At 39.7% G+C, this 19,760-nt stretch overlaps 1 protein-coding gene across 5 annotated transcripts in view; it reads left to right on the top strand.

The window, feature by feature from the left end:
* PITPNB (phosphatidylinositol transfer protein beta) overlaps positions 1-19,760 on the top strand; it is a 64,733-nt gene that overhangs the window by 8,478 nt on the left and 36,495 nt on the right. For all 5 annotated transcript variants that reach the window (XR_012019419.1, XR_012019418.1, XM_072803065.1 and 2 more), the window contains exons 4-7: positions 11,009-11,100; positions 12,063-12,070; positions 12,579-12,653; positions 14,236-14,319. Coding sequence is in view for 3 of the 5 variants with exons in the window: in XM_072803065.1 (XP_072659166.1) it covers positions 11,009-11,100; positions 12,063-12,070; positions 12,579-12,653; positions 14,236-14,319 (259 nt within the window). In the remaining 2 variants the exon portion in view is untranslated. The remainder of the gene's footprint in view (positions 1-11,008; positions 11,101-12,062; positions 12,071-12,578; positions 12,654-14,235; positions 14,320-19,760) is intronic.

Raw genomic sequence — 19,760 nt, 5'->3', positions numbered from 1 at the left:
AGGCTGAGTGACATTTCCTAGTGTGAATAAAGCATAGGTGACTTAATCATTCTCTAAATGATAAGCCAGTTTAGGTGTTAAAAATATTTTCCTTTCTGCAGGTTACAAATATTTCTGTGAACGTGGTTGTACATGTCTTCATGCCTTAGGTTACTCTTTCTCTAGGAGAAATGTATAAAAGTGGGATTTTGCTGCAAGGACATACTCATTTAAAATTTTGATACTACTTCCAGATTGCCCTCCAAGAGTTTGGTAGTGTTCATTTTCCATATTTCTCTCCCATTTATTTTCTTGCCAGTTTGATGTGCAAAAATAGTCTTATTTAAATTTGCGTTGCTTTATAAGTGAAGTTGAATGAGTTTTCCTATTAGTAGAGCATTTAAATTTCTTATGTGACTTGAAACCTTTTGTTCATTGTTTTTATCTCTTTGGTTTATTAAAGTTTTTTTTTTTTTTTCGCTATGTTCTCCAAAGTTTGGCTCTCTAATCTCTATCTTTGGCTTAAATATTTTTTTAAAAATTATTTTACTTATTTATTTGTTTTGGAGAGAGCAAGTGAGCGAGTAGGGGGGAAGGGTAGAGGAGGAGAAAGAGAATCTCAGGCAGGCTTTTCGCTGAGCATGGAGTCCGACATAGGGCTTCATCTTGCAACACTGAAGTCATGACTGTAGCCAAAATTCAAGAGTCTGATGCTTAACTGACTGAGCCACCTAGGCCCATGGCATAAATATTTTAAAACAGAAAATGCATACCAGTATTTGTCCAAGAGCAAAAGATCAGTAATTGTTTTTAAGAGTCCATTTTTGTCAGTAGTCTCCCTAATTTATTAAAAGTAGGAGGGATCTCTGGTCTTTCTTGCCTTTATTGTCTTCATATTGAAATGAGTGACATCCGTGTTTTTGTAGAGCTTCTTAAAGTTGTAGATGAGCTGTCATGATCAGTCTGTTTCTTGTTTTTTTAATTTAAGACCACTGCTTGGTTTATACTGACACATGAATATAAGGTAGGTTCTCACTTTATAGAATCCTGAATTTTATTGTGGGGTTTTGTTTTTTTTTCCTCCTAGAACACAGGGTTTCTTTGTTTCTGATCCAGGTTTGAATGAAGGCAATAATTCTGATCAATCAGTTATCCATAGAGATTGCTTTATTCATGGTTCCTTTCATTTGTTAGCACCCTAAGTATATCTAAAAAAAATGTCAGTTGAAAGAAAAATGTGGCATTCTAAATGGTATGATCTACATAGTATTGATTTTCTTGTACTTAGTTTTATTTTTTAGTATTTTACATTTATTCATTAATTGAATTTTACTAATGCATAAAACTTTTTTTTATTGTAAACATTTAACTCTCTCTGGAGATTCTAGAATTAACCAGAAAAGTTTGATTTTTAAAACTTTCTGTTGGTGTATGATGTCCATATGTGAATAATTGTGAAATATATTCAAAACACCCTTCATTTGAAAACTGAGAGTTGGAAATTGGGGGAATGTTTGATATATCATTACATGGAAAAGATTAGTTGCTAAATGCATATGTAAATAAAGTAGGCAATACATTACATGTATTTTTTAAATTCTTTTGAGATTTTATTTATTAGAGCGCAAGCATGTGTACAAGCAGGGGGAGCAGTAGGCAGAGGGAGAGGGAGAAGCAGGCTCTTTGAGGAGCAGGGAGCTGATGCAGGGCTCAATCCCAGGACCCTGGGATCTGACCTGAGTTGAAGGCAGATGTTTAACCAAGCCACCCAGGCGCCCCCATTACATGTATTTTTAAAAACTAATCAGAAAAAAGGCCTAGAAAGAGATTCATTAAAATGTTAATGTTTTTCTCTTGGTGGTGGGATTATGGGTGATTTAACTTTTTCTTTTTCTTTTTTTTTTTTTTTTTTTTTTTTTACTTTTCTGTATTTTTGTTTAATTAGAAAAAATGATAAATACTTTGAGACATCTGATTTAGCTGATTTTAGATTTTTCTCTAAAGTGGAAAGGGCTATATAAATATGGTTAATTCAAGGCATGTTATTGTTCTGAAGAGCTTATTTGGGGATGAGGTTCAGAATTCCTCTTGGGCTTTTAATAGATTAAATAAAGGAAAACCGTGACTCTCTGGAGGCCAGCCTCCCAGTGTTCTCATGGCTTCTTCATTTCTAGAAGGAGCTGAAATCATTCCCAGTACCCTTTGGTTTCACCCTGTCATTCACTCATTTACTCCTCATTGCAGTCTGAAAAATAGGCAATGTACATGTTGTACCTAAGAGGACACTAAAGTGCATGTTTACCCAAAGTCACACAGCTAGTAAGTGACAAAATGGTGACTGTGACCTAGATTCTCTGGGTTCTAATCCCATGCTCTTTTGATCACAAGTAGGCAGTCCCAAGCCCCTGACAACAAGCACTCAGGACCTGATGAGCACACGTGTCCCATGAGAACGGAGGGGAGGTGGTTTGATTGGATGGTAAGGGCTGTTTGATGCCCATGGAACACTGGCTTTATCACAAATATGGCTGCTGTGGATAGAGCGTGGAGAAGCCTGAGACAGGAAAGGAACAAAGGAAAGAGAATGGCACTAATGGATCTCAGGAGTGTGTCACGTAGCGTACTTTCTGATAGTAGTGAAGAACAACCAGAAACCTGTCTGGTAATAAAAACAAAAACCAGGACTGACTATTGCTGTAGTCTAGGGGAGGGAACAGTCACAGGGCAAGGCAGTCAGATGTCCACATGCTCAAAGGCATCAATGCACAACAGGCACAGAATAACTAAATTATGGAAGGGCAAAGAATAATTTAGCTTTGAGTACCGAGGCCTTCACTGTGCCATAGAAAAGATAGCAAACATGACACAAGGCTGGCAGCACAGCCTATCAGATGTCAGTATCCTGCAAGGGCATCCTGCATGCTCAGCATGTTGTAGAGCTACCCACAGTTCCTAGAGAGTTTTAGAACTTTCTCTCTCAAGAAGTTAAGTTTGTGTCCAGTAATATATGTTCCCCATTTCAGCACATGCTCCATTGGGTAACTTCTAGTGCTGTGCCCACTATCATTGTATAGCGGCAATAGAATTGCACACTTGTCTGGCTAAATTTGTTACCTGAGGACATCAGCACCTTATTGTACATTTGAGATACTTGACTTCTGAGGTCCGCTTTACCCAGTGGAATCAACATCTCTGGATTCTCTGGCCAATATGCTTTCCCATTTCACCAAACCCTTCTTGATGTAAGATACACTTCATCTTAACCAGAATATTGAGAAATAATCTTGGCAAGGTATTAGATAGCCCATAATTTAGTGACCATCAGAAGGGACTTTTTCCCCCCTTTGAATCTCAGATAATCTTACAGGATAATGAGATTCTTTCTATATTCTTTGATAACTTAGAGTAAATAGTCACCCATGGTAATTCTAAGCAGAGGATTTAGTCCTGACTGTGTTCTTACTGCGTGCTGGTCACCCTACATGCTCTAGGTGGGAGCTCAGTGATTCCCCACAGCAACCTTTTCTAGTGAGGAAATGAAGGTCCAGAAAGGCTTAAGTGACTGACCCCTGTGTCACTCCTCTTGATGGGAGAGGTAGGCCATGAACCCAGGCAGGCGTGGTGACTCTAGGAACCTGCTCTTGTAATTATTTTGCTCTACTGCTGAGCCCTGTAGAAGGGTTATTTTCCATTTTCTAAAGTTAATGCCAAAGGAGTTTACAGAGAAATTCTTCCAAGACCATGGATTTCATCGTGTCCCATGTTCTTATATAGTCTTTAGTCTCAAATCATCTTCCAGGATAAAGTTAAACTTAAGAGGCTACTCAAGATTGTCTAGGTCTCTCCAGTTGTTACAAATGTCCAGAATAAAAACTATTGGCTCTAAGCAAGCCTGACTCTTCATTGTCCTCTAGAAGTGCCATGTTCAGCCCCGGTAGGTTCTTTTCTTCTTGTGATGTGGCATTGCCTATGACCTCAGTTTCCCACACACAGTTCAGCTATGTCCTGGGCAGAGGCTTTCCTTGACTACTTTTATTCTTTCCTAAACTCCATCCCTTTTTGTCCCGTCTACTCATTTTGACATCTGATCATGTATTTCATGTGTACATATTTGTCTCACACTCCATTTACCATAAAAGATTGAATGTGTTTCTTTAGGATGTTTAATGTATACTTAATAGTGAATGAGGGGGAGAGGACAACATTCAGATTCTTTGAATTCTGAAGCAAGGCAAGGAAATGTGTTGCAACCTTTGAGATGGTTATTTCAGAGAAAAATTTGAAGCTCTCCTGAGATTTTTAAACATGAATGTAACTTTAGTTCCTGGCAAATGACCAGTCCTTTTTCTGTTTCCTTTCTTGGGAAAAATCAGCTTTGTTCTTTTACTATTCTTCATAAGCATTATATCTTAACCATCTCTAGTCAGCCTTGAATGATGGAGAATTCGTAAAGCTTTGCCAACTCCTGAATGGTCTTGTTCTCCAAAAGTTGAAACAGCAGAGGTTTAATTGAAAATCATTTTAAAATTTCATGGAGTTCCAGTTAGGAGCTCATTTTTGTAAGCAAAAGAGTCATTTGCCAGGAACTAAAGTTACATTCATGTTTAAAAATGAAAAGTTTAAATCACCTGAGAATGCAAAGATTAACTCTGTGTGATGATTTACATCAAAGAACATTGTTGAATAAGTATACACAAGAAATTGATAAATTTTATTTTTCTAATTTCATTCTTGAGTGGAGAATTAGTCAACAAGACAAAGTATTTTCTTTGTATATAGTTCTAAGTCTTCAGTTTTGCACAGTTTAGAGTTTTCTAAATCAAGAGTGATCCAATCCCAGAAGAATATCAGAGATACTTCTATAATGTATTGTTTCCTCTTTATGGTAGGTTTCATTTCTCATTGCTGTTCCCTTTTGTTATATGGAAAACACTGCTTTCCCTCTCTTTTTGATATTTCTCCAAAACTTTATTTTTATTTATTTATTTATTTATTTTCTCCAAAACTTTAAAGTCTTGTTTTGATAACCAATTTGTGTCTGGTTATTTTATTCCTTTTCCACAAATCAAAATTTGAAGTCATTTTGTACATTTTTCCCATTGTATCTACCCATTTTTTCCATCTCTATCCCTACCATGTTTTTGTTTTTTTGTTTTTTTTAAAGAATGGAGTTGTTTTTAAAGATTTTTATTTATTTACGAGAGACACAGAGAGAAAGAGAGAGAAGCAGAGACACAGGCGGAGGGAGAAGCAGGCTCCATGCAGGGAGCCTGACGTGGGACTGGATCCCGGGTCTCCAGGATCACGCCCTGGGCTGAAGGTGGCGCTAAACCGCTGAGCCACCTGGGCTGCCCTATCCCTACCATGTTAATGCAAGTTACTGTTATCTCTTTCTCTTGAACTTTTCTAGTTGCTTCTAGATTGATCTCTTGCCGTCCATTCTTTTGGCTCTTATAAGTAATGGTGCTGTGAACACTTGTATACAAGTTTCTGTGTGGACACATTTTTATTTTTATTGGATGTGCATGTGCACACGCAAACACATGCACTCTCCTACAGTTGGGTAGAATTGTTGGGTCATATTCCTTACTTTGTGAACTGTCAGACTGTTTCCAAAGTGACTGAACCATTTTACATTCCCCCAACCATGTAGAAAGGCTCCAGTGTCCATATCCTTGTCACCACTTATTATCAGGTTTTGTTTTGTTTTTGTATAGAAAATTTAATGGGTGTGAGGTGGTATTTCAAGGTTTTGATTTGCATATCTCTGCTGATTAATGATGTTGAGCATGTTTTCATGATTTGTAATTTTCTTCCCACTTTCCTTTTAGGCATTAAAAAGTTTATAATTTTTTTTAAAGATTTTATTTATTCATGAGAGATACAGAGAGAGGCAATAGGCAGAGGGAGATGCAGGCTCCCAGTGGGGAGCCTAAGGTGGGACTCAATCCCAGGGCCCTGGGATCATGACCTGAGCCAAAGGCAGACACACAACCACTGAGCCACCCGGGTGCCCCAAAAGTTTGTAATTTTGATTAAGCCCAATTTACTTATTTTTTTCTTTGTTTCCATTCTGAGAAACCATCATCCAGTCTAAGGTCCCAAAGATTGGCATCAACATTTTGTTATACGAATTTTATAGTTTATGGGTCACCTAGGGGGCTTAGTTGGTTAAACATCTAACTCTTGATTCTGGCTCAGATCATGATCTCAAGCTCATGAGACCAAACCTGTGTCAGACTCTGTGCTCCACAGGCAGTCTGCTTGAGATTCTCTCCCCCTTTCGCCCACGTGCATGCTCGCTCTCATTCTCTCAAAAAAAGAAAAATTTTACAGTTTTAGCTCTTACATGTAGATCTTTAATCCATTTTGAATTAATTTTTGCCTCCATCCACTCTTGCTCACCCCAGTTAATTGTCATTTACTGACATGACTACTAAAGTGACAAAGTCAGAATGTTCTTAAATCTTTGGGTCATTCTTCTTAAACCCTTTAGTAGCTTCCAGTCATACAAAGAATAAAGCCCAAACCCTTTGGCCTATAAAATAGGCCTATTGTGATCTGTCTGCCCCCTGCACAACTCGCTGGCCTCATCTTCTGTCTATTCCTCTGTTCTTCCTTCCCTATAGTCTAGCCATGCTGAAGGCCTCAGAGTGGCCCAGGCAGGTCAAGTCTTTAACTGTTTTAGGACTTTGGGGTCTGTCTCTTCATGTGGCTGACCCTCCTTACTCTCAGATCACCATTGTCTTGTCATATCCTCAGGTAGGCCTTCTTGAGCACCCTTAAACCAGGTACTTGTTTGTCCAGTGCTCCATTCTTTGCCTTTACTGAACTTTGGGAGGGGTAATTCCCTGCCTTTGGTTATTTACTGCTCTATTTGCTGCTTCTTTCCCTTGTAAGGTAAGATCAGAGTAAGAATTGCCCATTTGCACACTGTTATTTACATAACCCCTGGCACAGTGGACACTCAGTAAATTGAGTGAATGAATGTGATGTGCCCAATATATTGAAAGTATATTTCAGTTGATTATAAAATGAAAGATTTCTTATGGTGAATTAATCTGGTCTTCAGATTCTTCCATATGTTTTTATACATTTTTTAAAAATTTTATTTATTTATTCATGAGAGACACACACATACACAGAGAGAGAGGCAGAGACACAGGCAGAGGGAGAAGCACGCCCCATGCAGGGAGCCTGATGCGGGACCTCATCTCGGGACTCCAGGATCACACCCTGGGCCGAAGGCAGGCGCTAAACCGCTGAGCCACTCAGGGATCCCCTGTTTTTCTATATTTTGATGTTTATCCACAGTAGGTTGTAGAATGGAAAGATAGAACTTAACAGTTTGCTCATTTTGTTGACAAGGTGGATGCAAAACTTTCATGGGAAAAGTGCAGTTTGAAATGATTTGCAAGGGTGTTAGGTATCTCAGGAATAAGAGTTTTTTAAAAAGAATGTTTCTGAACATTTGGGTGACCCAGTGGTTGAGCATCTGCCTTTGGCTCAGGGCATGATCCTGGAGTCCCGGAATCGAGTCCCACATCAGGCTTCCTGCATGGAGCCTGCTTCTCCCTCTGCCTATGTCTCTGCCTCTCTCCTTCTCTCTCTGTCTCTCTCTCATGAATAAACAAGTAAAGTCTTAAAAAAAAAAAAAAGAATGCTCCTACATCAGAGGTTCAGTATACATTTTGGTCACTTGTTAAATATCTTTTAAACCATGTAAGCCCTTTGTTTTCCTTTACCACTATGGCAACGTTGTCTTACCACTTAACAGGTTCACAGCCATTGTTATATGGAAGTTATATCTGTTAGATCTTATCTCCTTTCAACATAATTGATGGAACATTTTGGTTTAATTTTATCCTGAAGTGCACTGTTCTTCATGTGTATTCAGAGTTAGAGGTGGGGGAAGGACTTTGGCAAAGAATTTTTTGTGCTCTTGAACATTATTTTATTCCTGACTCTTAACCAAATCTAGAAGTGTTTACCTTGAGTTAAGCACTGTCATGAGTGTTGGTTTGCCACAAGAGAACATGATAGTTGGGAGAACAAGAAGAGGAATGTCCTTGTTCATTTGTTTTTGAGGGCCTGCCTCCATTTTGTTAATTCGGTTAATATTTGTTCCTTTTCTAAGACACTAAGCTTCCAAAGCAGAATTTACTTGCTAGGTAGGTAATACTGAGCTAGAAAACTAATACGTATGCTGTTAATTATATATAAATGGTGCACTTGAACTGCCTTGTTAGGAATATTTTAAAGTTGCCACTAATGAAAATTTCTCTCTTTAAAGCAGAATTGAAATTTAATTTTATTTACTCCATGTATACATTTTCCCATTTCTCAGTCCATAACTTAGATTCACTGAGGAGAGATGTTTATTAGAATCTCATGTTAAATGTAAAAAGTGAGTCAATTTGAAACAACTGGCTCAAAGGTTTGGTCATTTTTTTTTTAAAGATTTATTTATTTGTTTATGATAGAGAGAGAGAGAGAGGCAGAGACATAGGCAGAGGGAGAAGCAGGCTCCATGCCGGGAGCCCAATGCGGGACTCGATCCTGGGACTCCAGGATCGCGCCCTGGGCCAAAGGCAGGCGCCAAACCGCTGAGCCACCCAGGGATCCCCAGTTTGGTCATTTTTAACTAAGTATAAAAAAATTGATTGTTGGAATTCACAAAGTGGAAAAGTATCCTGGAAATAAGAAAATAGGTATTTGGGAGCAAGATGAAGACATGTTAAAACTTTGTTGTAAATTTGGTTCTTGCTGGCATTTAGTGACTGGCAATTGTTTTCTGTTTGGGTCAGCAAACTAGAGCTTTTGAGAATGTTTAGGTTTTTAGACTGTTGGGCACTATGGGAATAAATAGGATAGTTAAAATCTGTTTCTGAGCTAATTCACAGCTATATTTTTCCTGCCTTTTTCTTCTTTTTTTTTTTTTTTTAAGATTTTATTTTAGAGGGAGAGAGCACAGGTACGTGAGTGAGGGAAGGACAGAGGGGGAAAGAGAGGGAGGGGAAAAAATCTTGAGCAGACTCCCCTCTGAGCAAAGAGCCAGGACCCTGAGATCATGACCTAAGCCAAAACCAAGAGTTGGATTCTTAACCAACTGTGCCACCCAGGTACTCCTTTCCTGCCTTTTCCTAAGGTGACCACATGAACCAGTGATCTGTTTGTCTTACTCTCAGACTGACAGGCTTGTAGCTGATTTAAAAAAAAAAATTATCCATATGTGTTATATTCTACCCTGATGAGAGCTCGCCCACATTTAAAAGGATTTTGGTTCTTTAGCAATGGAAGAAATTATTTGGACTTCAGGTATTTTTTTACTTTTAATGTGAAATATTTTCAGATACCTTGGCTTTATTTTTGTCAAATTAACTCCCCTTTCCATGAATCTTCCCTAGATTTGGAAAGAATGAGCGCTCAAAGAATTAGTTCTCTTTTACTGTTTTCAGGGTGTAAAGACACAGGTAAATCTCTTTATGCCCTTGGCATTTTGCTAATGATGTCATATGTAATAGTGCTTCAGCTTTTCCTTTCCAGTGGTTTAATTTGCCACAGTAGCGGAAGCTCCAGGTCATACACATGTTTTTGTGAACTGAGGAGGAGGTGACAAAAGGGCTGTCCATGTTACCTCTTCTGTAGCTGCATGGCTGTCTAGCTGGTGTGGGGTTCCTTATATTCACCTTGCTTTGCTTCCAAAATTCAACATAGGGATGCCTCTAGCCATCTGCTTAATCTTAGTAAGGCAGAAGTCCTCACTGGGCCCCAAGTCTCCTTGGTTTGTTCTTTTTCCTAGCTTAGGATATTAAGTTGTGTTTGACAGTTGTCAGAGAAGCAGTTCTGATACAGGAAAAAGTATATAGGGCTTCAAGTTGGAGGATATAGTGTTGACATGTAGTTATTTAGCCACTTAAATGCTGGTTATATGAAATAAATGAATGTGTACCCTGCAGTGCTGTTGGAGGATATGAATGAAGAAAAGCATGTGAAAGTACTCAGCTTCATACCAACTTATAATTAAAGAGCAGCACCACTGTTTATTGAGCTTTTACTGTATTATGGAATGTTCTAATAAACACTATAGGTATTATCTGATTGAATCTTCTCGATAACCCTATAGAGTAATACAAACTCTGTTCAACTCATGGGGAAGTTCAGAGAGCCAAGTGTTGTGTCCAAGGTCGCACACCTGCTAAGTGCTACTGTTGGGATTTGAATCTGATCTGTATGAAAAGCCTGTGTATGTAAAACTGCTCTCTTTACAGCAGGCTTGAGTCCTTAGAAGTGGTCATTCCATTTGCATTTCTTTGAAGACTGAAAGTCTGATTTTTCCATTTGTTAACCAGTTGTGTTTTCTTCTTGTATTGTGTCTGTAGATGCCTTTGGCCCATTCATCTGTTTGGATCTTTGCTGATTACCTTATGAATTGGCACAAACTCCTCATGTATTATATATTTAACACTTCTGTGACTATACTTGAGGCAGCAAACGACATTCATCATCCAAACATACAAAATTTTATACTTGGAAATGTTTTAATATATCATTTCTATGTAGGTTCCTCAGATTGTCACTTTTCTTTAAGTTTATTCTGTCAAGAGTATTTGAAGACTTTTATTCAGAAATACTCCCATATTCTAGAGACTCTTGTGTGTTAAACAGTGAATGTGGTCTAACCACATGAGAGAACTTCTGTGTTGTATTATGTGCGGCCTGAATAGCAGTTAACTTTCAGATTTCACCTTAGGGATGTAGAGCAGAAGCCCAACACAAAATTGTTTCTTTTCCCCCCTTTAAATCCTGTATATAGTTAAATGTTCTTAAACTGTTGTTTTTATATTAATTTTCCACTTGATTACTTTGGGATTGAAAATGAAACATGTTGGTAACAGTTTTGAACATGAATTATGAAACTTGAACATAATCACCTTTGATGACAGCACTCTTTGAGGTAGCCTGATAGATGCCAACAAAGAAATGATGGTACTATCAAAAACATAATTCACTGTTTCTCTCTTCACAGCAAAGTTCCTGCATTCGTCAGGATGATTGCTCCAGAGGGCTCGTTGGTGTTTCACGAGAAAGCCTGGAATGCATACCCCTACTGTAGAACAAGTAAGCCTGATTCCTGGCAGCCATTCCACCCCTCTGCCCCACTGCTGATGAGGAGATGGACTCCTGGTGCTGATGCCTTTGAGAAGGCATCTTCTCCCGGACTGCATGGCCCACGGGCAGGGAGGGCAGGGCTCCGAGTGTCCCATTAAAGAGACCATGTTCTGACAGTGGGCATACTTACGGCTGGGCCAGGGCACAGGGTGAGGTGGGGGTGCGGGCGGGAACTCCTTACTAAGGAGACTCGGCTCCCTTCTGTCAGGGACCTTCTCTTTCATCTTGCAGCTGTCCTCTTGAGTCTGAACCCCCCATGAGGGGCTGGGGAGAACTCTAGAGACCAGGCATGGATGAGGAATCCTGGAAACAAAACCAATTAAAATACGTTTCAAACCCGTTAAAAAAAAAAAAAAAAAAAGCCCTCTGTGGGTTCTTGGGTACTCACTGCAGGTGCTGTGGCAATGGAGAGATTTCTCTGGGTTCCTCCCCTTAGACCTTTGTGAAGGGCATTAGTTCATTCCCAGATGAGAGCCCCTTTGAGGTCCTTGCTGACCACTTTGGCTCCAGGGGTGAGACCTGAAAGGTTACCCACACTCTAAAGTGTCTTTTGGTGTAGTTTTAATAATATTTTTCTCATATTGCCACATATAATAGGGGAAGAATATAGCAGATTTCTGAAGCAGTTTCCTGTTGTTTGCTTAATTGGCCTTCAAATTGATCTATTGCTTTTATGACATTATTCTACCATTGTTTTAAAATTAGATTATTGTCTCTATAACCTAAGGTACCCTGTAGTGTCACTTGTGTAGAAACTTTTGCAGACATTAATTACTAAATGCTTTGTGATTTGGGGTAGTTTAATCATCATGATGTTAAATAATATGATAGATTGTTTTGCCATTGATTAATTAATTAATTAATTCTGAAATTTTTCCCCTTTTATTGCCCACCTGTCCATTATGCCTCAGTTGTAACGGTGAGTAAAACTATTTTTGTGTCACATACTCTTAATCGTCAAATTTTGCTTTACATAGTAATTATTTTCAGTCATTCCTTGCTTTTTAAATTAAAGCTTCCCATCGCTGCATGGCTCCTCCTCTGTGCTCTTTTCACCAGCCCACACTCCACCACATGTTCCCAGTGTTAATGGGTTTTTTCCAGCCTTGTCTCAAAATCTCCCTGTTGACTTTATTTTGCTTGTGCTACTTCTTTTGAATGCCATATTTGCTCACCAAACCTCCCAGCTTCTTTAATATTAGCCCTGTATGCAGCATGACAAGTAGAGTAGTTTAAATTATTTAAAAGCATGCATTTGGTTTCCCTGACAAGTCTATAAAAATAGGTAGCTAATGATTCTTTGTCACTTGAGGATCAGTCTTATAGAGTCAAAGCACGGATGCTTATGCTGGGGAAGGCTCCCACAGACAAAAGCCCCAAAGAACTGGTGAAAGATCACTGTCACTTTGCTGTTGTGTTTTCTGCAGAATGAATATATGAAAGATGATTTCTTCATTAAAATTGAAACATGGCACAAACCAGACTTGGGAACATTAGAAAATGTAAGTTTCAACTCTGGGCTTTCAGTGCAGTGACCCTTGGAAATGGGAATACTATAGTCCATTTTGTCATCACCAGAGTGATGCCAGCTACAGGAGACCGGTACCTGAACACACCAGCGCATGTCCATTTATAGTGAGGCAGGCAAGCAACCAGCAACTAACAGGGCTTTCCCTGTCGGCCCCCTTGCCTTGGTGAGAGAGTGGACTGTGGGGAGAGTTGTTTTTATCAGCTCTCTTTATCTGGGACAGGTAGCGCAGAGATAAAATTCATAGACAACCCCCAAACCGATTTAGCCATTAATTTTAGATTTCTTTCATGTTTTCATTTCTGTATGTTTGTCAGAGCTACTCTACAAGGCAAAATTGACTGCTTTAGTTTTCACCTCCACTCTGCTGGATTAATGTCAGAAGTGGCCAAAAGGCGAGAGGGAGGAGCAACTTTGAATATTTTACAAAAATGTTCTAATTTTTACAAGTTGGTGCACATTTATCCCTCCAATAAATTTCAGGAAAATCATTTAAGACTCAGTGTAATCATTAACTTTTGATACGGTATTTCGGAGAACTTGGGAAGGCATCTGGTATTGATGTCTTGGCCTAGTGGCTGTCAAAAGTGTGGTCTGTGGACCAGCAGCAGCATCTGGGAGCTCCTTAGAAATGCAGATATTCTCAGCCCTCACCCCATACTTACTGAATTAAAATCCCTGAGGGTGCGGCCCAGCATGCTGTGTGTTGTGGTGCACGCTCCAGTTTGAGAGCTCCAGTTTGAGAACTACTGTTCCAACCTCGTGATGTGCTGTTATAGGAAAGTAAGTTCATGTTGTGGTGGATTCCGCTTTTATGTGATTGGTGCCAATTAATAGAACTTTTGAATTATAATTGGTAGTATTTGACTTGAATTTTTCTTACAGGTGATCATTTGACATTTCATGTTTTTTTCACACTAATTCTAAAATTTAGAATCTAAATGAAGATGATTGGGTAGGCTTTGGTCTGTGTATGAGTTGATCTGCCTTTTCTAGCTTCCAAATGGACATATCTTTGGTAGTTTGTAAACAGTTCTTAATTGGTTCAAAGAGTTTTAGAAATAAATGATTAAACATGAGGAATTGATATCCTACAAAACTGAAAAGCTTTAGGGTAATCAAATTCAAGATAGGTTTTAAACCTCACAGTGCAGCTTTTTGAAATCTAATTATAATGTCTCCTTATGTTTGGCTAGGACTTAAAGGTTATCAAGACTTGGTCCTGTATCGTTGTACTAAACACAGGTTACATACATTCTGTTAAATAACTTCTCTTTAAGGACTGCCAGAAAATAATGGTGACAGATTTCTGTTAATCTGGCAGCATCCTCACACCTGCTCCATTTATTTCTTAGGGATACAGGGTTAACAGAAGATATCTAGATTCCTTAAGACTTCAGACCACTAATTCAATGAAGTAGCAATTTGGAGTTTTTGTATTCCTCATAATCTACTCTTAAAGACTCAGATAAAGATTATTAATGTAAGTGTAATAGTTCTGCATAGTAAGAATAGTCTACAGTTTGTTGTGTTTTATTTCTCTTTGTCATTTACAGGTACATGGTTTAGATCCAAACACTTGGAAAACTGTTGAAATTGTCCACATAGATATTGCAGATCGAAGCCAAGTTGAACCAGCAGTAAGTACTACATACTACTCGGTGACATTTTAACCTGTTGCCTCTTACATCTAGAAATGATCTTCTTTCTCTCTTGTATGGCCTGCATTTCTACACTGCAGTGAGCCTGGAGTTTGGGCATGGGTCTTGTAGCAAAAAGACCAGAGAGTAGGAGAGAAGGTTATTTGGTTTTTTTGTGTAGATTTCACCTTTGCACAAATGATCCCTTTGAGAAATCCTAGTAAACCTGAGAAATATAGCGGTTTGCTTTCATTGTGGGGAAAAAAGACTAACAACATTATTTTTTAAAGGAATTCTCCCTTGGGCTTCTATAAATAATGTGGGTCCCTTATACATTTAAATTATGATTAAGAAAGCTTAACAGTTGAGCAGTTTTCTACTCTTGATTTTTACTGGATGTAAATATTCATACTCAAGGCTTTTGACTTAATAACCACTCCTTTGCCCCCGACCTTCAACAAAAATGAAGACCTGTGTTCTTCCAGAGTAAGATCCTTGTATCACTTTGCTGCAGTTTGAAAATATGAACTCAGTTCTTATCTTAGAATATGCTGGTGCTGCTTGGTTTTGCAGGGCATAGTTGTGGATTTTTTCTATGTAAAGACAGCCAGTGACCCTCTTTATGCTAGTCTAGAGAGCAGAAGTTTTGGAATAAGAGTTCTCTGTCATAGTAAAGCCCAGCGTGTTTATTTAGTATTTTTATTTCGTGACCTTTCCATTTCATTTTCATTGCTTATTGTCTGAACATGTGCAGTGTTACAAGCCGAACAGAAATAACCCAAACATAAATGTCTGATTTTGCTCTTGAGATTTAAAAGTAAACCTTCTAAAAAAAAAAAAGAAAAAAGAAAAAGGAAACCTTCTAAAACAGTGGTCTCCCACCTTTTCTCTGAAATCACTGGGGTTGAGACTGCCAGCAGTGATTCTGCTAGGACCCCCTCTCTGATTAGAAATGTGAGCACTGCTAATGAGGGACCCTTGTCATAGAACTTCAATTTTAGTTGTGCTGTGATATGACGTTATTTCAATTTTATGGATAATTCCACTTTTGAAATTATCTAGAACTTTTTTTTTTTAGTCCTCAGAAGTGAATATACTGTTTTATTTATTTTTTAAGTTTTATTTATTTATTCATGAGAAACACAGAGAGAGAGAGAGGCAGGCTCCATGCAGGGAGCCTGATGTGGGACTTGATCCCAGGACTCCAAGATCGCACCCTGGGCCAAAGGCAGGCGCTCAACCGCTGAGCCACCCAGGCATCCCTATATACTGTTTTAAAAACAACATTCAGATATCTGATTCGCTCTTTTATTTCTCTGTCTTTTCCAGCCATGTTTATTGAACATGAAAGAATTGTGGTGGTAGGAAAAATCCTGGGAGTAAGCAATGAGTGAGTTCGTTAATGGGCTAGGTCAGGATATCCTACGTGCTTGGACCAACAGGTCACAAGATAATGCTGAGCAGCAGTATGGGTGCCCCAGGGAAGGCATTCAAGTTATATTGTTGGTGTTTGAAAAAGTTGTGCTGGCCAGACAAAACAATCGGATCTTGTGGTTCATGGGTTTGCATTCCAGGTTGTTCTCCAGCAGAATACAAGGCACCTTTGGTTTTGCTGGGGTCATAAGAGTAGTTCTTTGTTCTTGTTCTCAGGCTAAACTGGATGCTCAGTCAGTGTTTGCAGGCAAGAATGCAAGTAGATAGAACAGTTAAGGCCAATTGTGCAAGAGCCCTGGAGGCTCCTGGTCTCATTCCTTCCACCCCAGCCTAGACCAGTGAGGAGAGAAGGCACTGCTGGCCTCGAGGGGTGTGACAACAGCACTGGACATTGGTGTTCCAGGTAGAAGGCACCGCACACGCATAAGGCTGAGCGGATGCTTCCCTGCGTGGAATGCTCTTTGGGATGGATATGTAGGGAAAGAAGGGATTGGACCTGAATGAGAACTGTCTGTACTGTGAGTCTATGGAACTGTGACTAAAAGCATACATTCTGAAATTAGATCAGCTTCGGATTCTCAGGTTCCACCACCTGCTGGCTATTCAGTCTTGGATGGGTTGCTTACTTTCTATGTGCCTGTTTTAATTTATGTAATGGGGCTAGTTATCTCACAGCATTAAATGTGAGCACTTAGAGTAGCGCCTAGTTTCCTAAATGTTCACCAGGATTGGCATCATGATTGGCCATAGTTGTGCAGGAATTCTGAGAACTATGTTCACACCAAGCATTGTTTGGGAGTAAATAAGTAGGTATGTGTGGTTTTGTTTTTCAGTGTTCCCAGGTCCTGTTTTCCAAGTTTCATTGTAGAGATTAGTAGTAAGATACAAACTTATTTTAACTTTGACTGAATTTTATTTTATTTTATTGTGATAAAATACACATAGCATTTACCATTTTAACCATTTAAAAATCTACATAGTTCAGTGACATTTAGTACAAGTACCTTCACACCATCGCTACTGTCCAGTTCCAAACATTTCATCACTCCAAAAGGACACCCTGTACCCACATGTGACAGTCATTCTCTACTCCTCCCTCCCTCCCAACCTTTGGCTACCACTCCACTAAGCTGTTTTGTGGAGTTCACTGTGCTGGGTAATCACGGAAGTGGAATCATAGCAATATATGATCTTCTGTATCGATCTATTTTACTTTAGCATGTTTTCATCCTCCCTGTGGTGTGTGTCATTACTTCATTTCTCTTTATGGCTGATAATAGTCCAGTGTATGAATATACCATTTTTTGTTTATGCGTTATCTGGGGAGGGAGTTTTGGGTTATTCTACCTTTCAGCTGTTGTAGCTAGTGCTGCTGTGAAAAACCGTGTCACAGTAGTTATTTATTTAGTATTTATTTGTTTTCTCAGTTGTGAATACTAAAAGTACAACTGATACCATTTAGGGATTCTCAGACCTTCTCAGGTAAAAAAGGAACCCAGACATACACAGTGACTGGTGCAGAAGGGAACTCTGTGTGCTAGGGGCCGAGGGACCCCTGGGCAGTGTTATGGCCTGAGGATGAGAGCTGGAGCATTGAGCTGCCTGAGGATGTGTGAAGGCTAAGTGGGGGCCGAGGGGCTGGTGGGGGGGGGGGTGGTTGTAGGACCAGCACCCATTCTGGTGAGGAAGTAAGGAAGAGACTTAGTGGGGCAGGGACTCTGAGTCTGCCCTTTTCTTCTGCTTGTCCTCTTCTTCCTATGCTTTTGGCATAAACATTCACCCTGACAGTCTCCCTTTGGGTTCTACCCCATTTATTTTTGGCCTTGAATAGTTAATGTTTATCCTAGGAATTAGTATCTAATGCAAACACCCAGACCACCTGGCCATCATTACTAGATCCAATTTGGTTTTCTATTTCGATAATCGATGATTTGTTCATTTGATTCTGCCCCCCCCTTCTTTTTTAAAGATTTTATTTGTTTGAGAGATTGAGAGAGAATGCATACAAGCAGGGGGAGGGGCAGAGGGAGAGAGAGAATCTCAAGCCGACTCTTCAGAGTCCCACGTGGGGCTCAGTTTCACAACCCTGAAATCATGACCTGAGCTGAAATCAGGAGTCAAGACACTTAACCAGCTGAACCATCCAGGTGCACCTTGATTCTGCTCTTTAATGTTCTTTGAAAATTTTGGTGCGTGGTGTTGGGAAAAGGAAGCTGAAGCACACATTTCCAGTTCTCAGATGACAGTGTTGTCAAAGCAATCGAGTGCCTGCTTAGTCTGTGGTGCAGGAGTAGCCCTGCAGTAGCTATCCAAGATAGGGATAGAACCTTTGAGAGGGTTGCAATCCGGGTGAGACAAGCCTAGCACAGTGAAACAGTGAACAAATGGCAGAGGCCTATGTATGGTCCAAAGTGCTGCGGGATATCAGAGGAAAGAACAAACAATCTGTGAAGACAAAAATCTGGGAAGACTGAATGGAAGAGTTGTAACATGAGAGAAAGTATTCTTAACTTTTATCTCTCCAGCTTCTAGAAGAGTGCCTGAACTGTATAGTAGGTGCTCAGTGAATGAATGCGGTGTAGGCAAGCAGAAGTGCAGGAGTGTTACCAGACACTGAGAGGAAAGTTGGAATAGTTTTTAGAGTTGAAGGGGACCTGAGATACCCAGGCCTCATTGCCTTCAAACTATGCTCTACGTAATCCTAGGAATTTCCTGGTACTTACCAGTTTCTCAGGCTGATGGAGTGACTAGAACACAGATCTGAGGAGTTCCCTCTGTCCCCCTCTCCCAGCACAGTCCTCCTCTCTCATATTAGTTTTCACTGTACAGTATACTTTGAACACATGGTTCCATAGCTATAGAAAGTTGGACTTCAAGGCTAACCACTTGGTTTTACAAGTGAGAAAACTGAAGCCCAGATATAAACTAGTTTCTCTCAAGGTTATTTAGCCAGTGCCAGAAGTGGGAATTGTCTCAGTCCGGTGATCTTTCTACAGACTAAGGTCCTTCAGAGCTTCACAAGGTTATGTGGTTAGAGATAGATAAAAAAGAGTATTATAGGATGCTTCCATTTGTAATATAAAAGGGGAAAAAACCGGGGACGCCTGGGTAGCTCAGTGGTTTAGTGCCTGCCTTCAGCCCAGGTTTTAATCCTGGGGTCCCAGGATCAAGTCCCACATCGAGCTCCCTGCATGGGGCCTGCTTCTCTCTCTGCCTATGTCTCTGCTTCTCTCTCTCTCTTTGTGTGTCTCATGAATAAATAAATAAAACCTTAAAAAAAATAATAAAAAACTCACTGGTGGTATTTTTTTAAAAAAAGTAACGTAATTTAAAAAAGAAAAAAACGTATTTGTAGGTATGTACTTGATTGCTCATGTGTAGACAGTCTAGAAGAATGTGTAAGATGGTAGGAAGAGTGATTCCTTCATGAACGGTAGTGAGGGAGCTAGATGGCTGGGGAACAGGGTGGAAGAGTCGTGGTCTGTCAGAACCGTGTGCAATGAATTGGGAAAGTCCTCCTCTCGCTTCGTGTATCCATTTGCTATTGCTGCATGATAAATCACAAACTTAGTGGCTAGAGTAATGCAACCTAATCAAAGGAATGACAGCTCTCCACACATTACAGGTTCCACCTATGCTCACAGGAGGAGCTTATACAGGAATGTGACTCATTCTGGGAGTCATCTTAGGGGGATGTCTGCCATGCTCTTGGTCCATTTTTAGTACCAAAAACTTTTCTCTTCGAGGATTAAATGGACACTAGAATTGAGAACTTGGTAACTATGACTGGACCAACAAGGTGGATTTTTGATAGGGAGACCTTGTGAAGGTCTGGTAATGTCTGAAAGCTCAGGCTGTGGTACCTTCATCCCTGGAGGTTTTGGTCTCAGTCTAACTCAGTCCACTGATTTCCATTTGGTTATTAATGAACGAACACCGGGTTTTCTTGAATGAGCTAGTTTTCCCCGGAAACTTCTTAAATGGTTGAATTTCTTTCCTATTACTTG

Source organism: Canis lupus, chromosome 27 (genome assembly GCF_048164855.1).
Source record: "Canis lupus baileyi chromosome 27, mCanLup2.hap1, whole genome shotgun sequence".
Taxonomy (NCBI): Eukaryota; Metazoa; Chordata; class Mammalia; order Carnivora; family Canidae; genus Canis; species Canis lupus.
This window is presented reverse-complemented; position numbering and strand designations above follow the sequence as displayed.